We start from the raw sequence: 6,347 nt of genomic DNA, 5'->3' as shown, positions 1-6,347 counted from the left end.
AAACACACTATATATATATATATATATATATATATATATATATATATATATATATATATATATATATATATATATATATAGATATATATATTCTTTACATACACACACACACACACACACATATATATATATATATTATATATATATATATATCTATATATATATATATATATATATATATATATATATATATATATATTACAAAAGGATTCAAAGCAGGCACGAAGTACACTCATTATTGTGAAAATAAAGGTTAATAAATTCAAACTTTACCAATGTAAAATGGACTAAATGTAAAATTCACAGTGCTTTGAAACAACACACTGCTACTTACCTGAATTTAGGAAGGAGCAAACTTCTTCTGTTTCATCAGAACTGTCTCCACATTCTGTATAGTTATTACAAAGATTTGCACAAGTTTCCCCATCTGGACATCGGTACCTGTCCATACTATAACCGCAGAACTTCCACGAAACTGAGAAATTAAAAAGAAATCTGTACTTTTTTATGCATCACTCAAACAGTCATGTCTATCAGCAATATATCATAAGCACTTAAATTCTCTGACTCCCAAAGTACCACAATTCACATACACACACACACACACACACATATAATATATATATATATATATATATATATATATGTGTGTGTGTGTGTGTGTGTGTGTGTATGTATAAATATGCATTTTTAATGTGAATTGATTAAATATTTCTTATCAACTAAAACTTTCCTTTGTTTTTGGTTAACATGTGAAACTATTAATTCCGCGGTAGAGTGAATTAGATATTAAAGGAAATTTCTAGTTTAATACATATAGTATATGAGTCACGGTGATGTGATAAGATTCATGTATTATATATATATATTATATATAATATATTTATATATAATATATATCTAATATAATGTATATATGTGTGTGTGTGTGTGTGTGTGTGTATATACACACACACACACACGAAGGAAAATTCTTTTCAAGCAACCTCACCAGCCTTTAATAATTCAAACAAAAGATATAAAAATATAAATAAATTTCCTCAACTTTAAATAAAAGCATGGTGGGTATAATTCGCCCCTATCTACCAACTCTCTCTCTCTCTCTCTCTCTCTCTCTCTCTCTCTCTCTCTCTCTCTCTGGGTACGCCCTTAACACCCTTCTACTTTCAAAGTGACTGCTGAGAGATTCCTCTGTACCCAGGCGCAACCTTCAAAGGTGCTAATCCTCGCTGGAGGCAGACCACCGGCAGGGGAGGAGGAGGAGGAGGAGGAGCAGGAGAGATAAAAGGAAAGCGCTGGGTCACAACAGCTGAGCATGTGCCTGGCCACCATGACACTTGCCAGGCGACCCACATGTGTGGCCCTGTAGAAAACGGAGCGGGCATTTGACTCCTAATGCCATCTATACAAGGATGCCGAGGCTTAATCCTCCAAATTTCTAGTGTAAGGGGCAAGGACAGGCAGTTCTCCCTCAGAAACGCGCAGATGCGCCCAGACTTATCCTATGCTCGTCATCGAGGCCGCATCTTTTGTAAGCGGCATCCCCCTCCATTGCTGACGCCCTATCGGAAGAGGACACCGTCATCCTGACGAAGGTAATGTATCAGAATGTATATCTCTGCCTGATTTATTTTCCATTTCTATTGTGGAAATACCCACTGTGAATTTGTATTAAATCACTGAGTGTTAACGTAATTGTGTATTTATTTGCTGTAGAAATGAGTTGCCTTGGGATCGTCTATGCCGTCTCTCAGTTCCCTTTGCTGGCAATAGTGTTTCCTGCAAGTAACTGTATTGCATATCGTTGCAGATCGGCCGTGGGTGTGGAACCAACTCTACGGCTCTATCACTTGTGTATTGGCCTTATGCCACCTCCTATTCTGCCCCTCTGCAATGTTCCTTTTCTGAAGACTCCATCAGCATAGAATATTCATTCTGTGTATGATCCAATCATTTTGCAGGATTCTGTTGTTCCCTGACCAGTAATTCCATCTTTTCTGATCTTATTGTTTTATGTAAATACAATTAATTCAGTGAACCCTCTGTGTTTACAAGCACTTGCTGGTGCCACAGGAGTCCGTGGGACCCTGTGCAGCAATAGAATAACCTTTACCAGTTTGTGATAAGGACCTACCAGAAATGACATTAGTGACACTGAGTTTTGTAGAAACCTTTGCACCTTCAGTGACGTGGGTTTCCGTGGAGACCTGCATATGCTCAGCACCCATGGCATGGAGGTCCGTGGCTCTCTGTGCAACAGTTGCAGTGGTGGAAGGTTCTTTATTGGCCATAGAAGGTGACTTCTGTGGACCAGCATTGGTGACACAGGTATCCATGGAGGTCTGTGCATCTGTTGTTCCCACATCACAAGGGTTCAGAGAACCTGGTAGCATGGTTCCCCTGTTTATGGACATGGGAGAGCAATCAAGAGAACCCTGTGCCTCTTCCATGGAAGAAGGCTGACTGTATGAAAAGACTATGGGCCTTCTCTATGTAGGGAGAAGCGACTTTACTCTTTCTCCAGTCTGTCCATGTAACATGAACTTTGGAAGAAGAAGGAGACCAAGTGCTGGTACATGACGAAGAAGATGAAGGTGATCTGTGAGGTCTTTTCTTCAATTTCTTCTTACTGTCATGTTGGTATTTCTCTAGTGAGGCTTGTCAGAGGGAGCATGGATGTCGACGGGATCAAGGCAGAATGCATGACTGTAGGGGCCATGGCTGTAGCCATGGTCCCAGTCGACATCGTAACCATGTCCGTAGTCATGGCTACAGAAGCAGCAGTCGCAGGAGTAGTCACAGAGGCACTGAGGTAGGAGGTTAACCCCCTCAGACTGAAAGCTCCGCAGAGAAACCTAGGGAGACCCAAAGCTCCCTAAGTTCCCTTAACATGGCTGGATCTCCCCAAAACCTGAAAAAGTTGGGTTAGTTGAGGCTGTCTCCTTTCACTCTGAGGGGGATCCTCCCCCCCACCGCCACCAAACAAACAGACCGCCTACAAGCCATTGTACGGGTCCATTGGCAGCCGGACCCCCACCCCCAACCCTCTATTGATGAAGCAATAGGAGAACGCAAAGGAGTAACCTCTCTCTGAAGAGAAGTAAAGATTGATTGATTGATTGATATATAGACTTTTGGCATATATGCCAATCGCTGGGGCAGACAGGCAGTTTCACCAGAGGAAGGAAATTCAAGTGAAGGTGTAATATATCACTACCATAATACTATTCTCCTTGCTTTTAAATACATTTTTATCTACTTGTTAATTTTTTAATGTATTTTTTTTCATAAGTGGGGTCTCTTCTTTCTGTATTTCCCTTTATCTCATCTTACTTCTCCCTGATGAACACCGTATTCTTTGGAAGCTTGAATTTCAAGACAATGGCCCTTGTGGGCTTGCTCTATATGAATAGGTTTCATCTTGGAAATCTATATATATGAAAATGGATGTATATGTGCATGTGGACATGTGTGTGTGTGTTCCACATACACTTTGAAATGTACTGAGCAATTTCAACCAAACTTGGCATGCATGTTATACTTATACCATCTGGAAATGAACACTGTGGGGTTAAGACATCACTGGCACAAAAACAGGGGTGGGGGATGTGGGATGGGAGGATATGTAAAAATTACAGAAAATGACAGATTAGTGCTTATCCATATTTTTTGATGTCACTGAGATAAATAGTGACACTCCCAATGCCCTTTAAGTCCAAGTTCAGCCCTACTTGGGAAGGGGGGGGGCCGCAGGTAAGAACCGGGTGGAAAGGGGGTGAAGTGTAAAAATAACCGAAGCGACAGATAATAGTGTCTAATCCAAAGTTTTTGAGGTCACTGAGAATAGATGCCCTTTAAGACCAAGTTCAGCCCAAATAAGGAGGGGGTTGAGAAAGGGGTGGGAAGGGAGTGAAATTTAAAATTAACCCAAACGACAGATATTAGTGCCTATTCCATAGTTTTTGAGGTTACTGAGAAAAATAGTGACATTCCCGATGCCCTTTAAATCCAAGTTCAGCCCAACAGGGAGGGGCTGAGAAGGGGTGGGAGGGTGTGACATTTACAAAAAGAGACAATAGTGTCTAATCCATAGTTTTCGAGGTCACTGAGATGAATAGTGACACTCCTGATGCCCTTGAATTCCAAGTTCAGCCCTGATAGGAAGGGGGGTGTGAGAAGTGGATGGGAAGGGGATGACGTAAGAATAACCAAAAACGACAAATATCAGTTTCTAATCCATAGTTTTCGAGGTTACTGAGATGAACAGTGACTCTCCCGATACACTTGAAGTCCAAGTTCAGCCCTGATAGGAAGGGGGAGGTGAAAGGGGGTTGGGAGGCGGTGACTTCTAAAAATAACCAAAATGACAGATATTAGTGTCTAATCCAGAGTTTTTGAGGTCACTGAGAAGAATAGTGACCCTTTAAGTTCAAGTTCAGTCCCACTTCACACCCCCCAGAGGGGGGTGTGAAGTGGGTGGGGAGGTTTCTGAGAAGAACAGTGACACTACTGAAGTCCTTTAAGCCTAAGTTCAGCCCCAATAGGAAGGGGTGGGGGTGAGAAGCAACTATCTTACCTGGAATGGATAGAGAGAGATAAGAAGTGAGAGAGAGAGAGAGAGAGAGAAGAGAGAGGAGAGAGAGAGTTTATCAGTAGTAATCAGAAATTTCCCCGGCTGTGCCGGGTTGGTCAACCAGTATAATATAATATAATAATAATTTGCAACCTCTGGCACCAACGGGGGCACATAACCCTCCGACGACATGAGGGAAGCCTTCCTCCTGTACTTCCTCTTCCGAGCGAATTGCACCCATTACTCCACAAAGGTTGAAATCAGACACTCATCACATGGACTACTTTGGTTGCACTCATGCTGGCAGCAGTGAGTGCATAAAGAGTGAGGTTCCATTTCAAGAGGAGAGAGGAAGCTTTGAAAGGAACATTCCCTTTGCCTGGGCAATGCTGCATGGCACGAGGCTTCCACCCACTTAGGCTGAGATGACTTGAGGTTTCCATTTTGCATCTAGCTAAACAAAAGTAAGTCACAAATATCACAAAAATCACACAAAGAACGGTCAGAGAAACAACCAGGATTGTAGACAAAATGGAGAAAGCCAGCCGACGGGCAGAGCAGAACGGGATACGTGCAGCTCGAGAGGGGGAAGGGCGGGGCTCTCACCCCACTGCTAGTCGTTAACTGCCCAACTACCTTGGTAAGAATTAAATGGCCGGTTTCCAGCCGCGCTGAAGGTATTTTCATATGTAAAGACCGAGGGTTTGTATTCGTGTAGGAACAATCAAGCTTTGCATTTCTAGCTCACAAAGCATTCTACAATGTTTTAACTTTAACCTAAGAGAGATTAAGCTGCTATGTGAATCATGCATTCATCTAGCAAAAACTTCCATAGCCATTAAAGGCCAAGCTATTGTCGTTAAACAAACTCCAAAGAGACTTACATGAATTCATAGAACAATTGTCTGGATTTTCATCGGAGTCCAACTCACATTCTTGGACACCATCACAAAAATGAGCACAACCTTCGCCAACAGGACATCGGGACATACCTTCTTCGTCACATGGCATCAACTCATCTGAATGAAATGGTTGAAAGCTTTACTTTTTATATATTATTCCTCAGTAGAATGATCTAAGAGTCATACTTGACAAGCAACCAAGTATTAGCTAACGAAAAATATATCGGTATAAGAAATAAACACAAACCTGGTATTAATTTATTGCCTTGGCAAGTATACAATATCTCAAGTGTAAAACTGAGATGAGTTTGGAGTCAACGGAATTTTAACCACTAATCTAAAACAAAGCAAATAAAAAAGGATTTTACAGGAAAATATAAAACAGCATAACTTTTACAACAATAATACCGAGCCCGGTATTGTTTAAAAGAAAAACTCATGACTGCGAATCATAGCGTAGAAAAAAAATATGACATGAATCTAGATCTTCCATATTTCACTTGTATATTGACAGAGATTTTGATGATATTATCATGGTATTTATGTCAAATTCTTATTTGTAAAGGATTTTTCAGTCAGACATCCAGTTCAGGATATACATACATCCGCAAGGTAATTAAGAGGTTTTGATATTATAATGGTGCATCTTGAAAAAAAGGAAACCGGATGAGAAATGATATCAATAAATAAGATTACTTAGTTGTAGGCTTTCTGTTTCCTTAATCTGGTTAACACTAACGTTATTACTTCCATTATTTGATCTTATACTCCTAAGTAAGTAGTACTGCACAAGAGATGAATGAGCATGAACTCAAGATAAGTAAAAAATAAATGAATAGACAAATTAGAAGAGGATATGAAACTAAAGAAAA

At 40.4% G+C, this 6,347-nt stretch overlaps 1 protein-coding gene across 3 annotated transcripts in view; it reads right to left on the bottom strand.

Moving 5' to 3' along the window:
• The window catches only part of LOC135219606 (adhesion G protein-coupled receptor L1-like), a 317,272-nt gene that overhangs the window by 118,131 nt on the left and 192,794 nt on the right, over positions 1-6,347 (bottom strand). For 2 of the 3 annotated variants that reach the window (XM_064256499.1, XM_064256500.1), the window contains 2 exons: positions 5,458-5,592; positions 335-475 (listed from right to left, as the gene is read on the bottom strand). The exons of the other annotated variant lie outside the window; for it this stretch is intronic. In XM_064256499.1, the coding sequence (XP_064112569.1) occupies positions 335-475; positions 5,458-5,592 (276 nt within the window). The remainder of the gene's footprint in view (positions 1-334; positions 476-5,457; positions 5,593-6,347) is intronic. 3 annotated transcript variants of the gene reach the window in all.

The sequence above is a fragment of the Macrobrachium nipponense genome, chromosome 1, assembly GCF_015104395.2.
Source record: "Macrobrachium nipponense isolate FS-2020 chromosome 1, ASM1510439v2, whole genome shotgun sequence".
Lineage (NCBI taxonomy): Eukaryota > Metazoa > Arthropoda > Malacostraca > Decapoda > Palaemonidae > Macrobrachium > Macrobrachium nipponense.
This window is presented reverse-complemented; position numbering and strand designations above follow the sequence as displayed.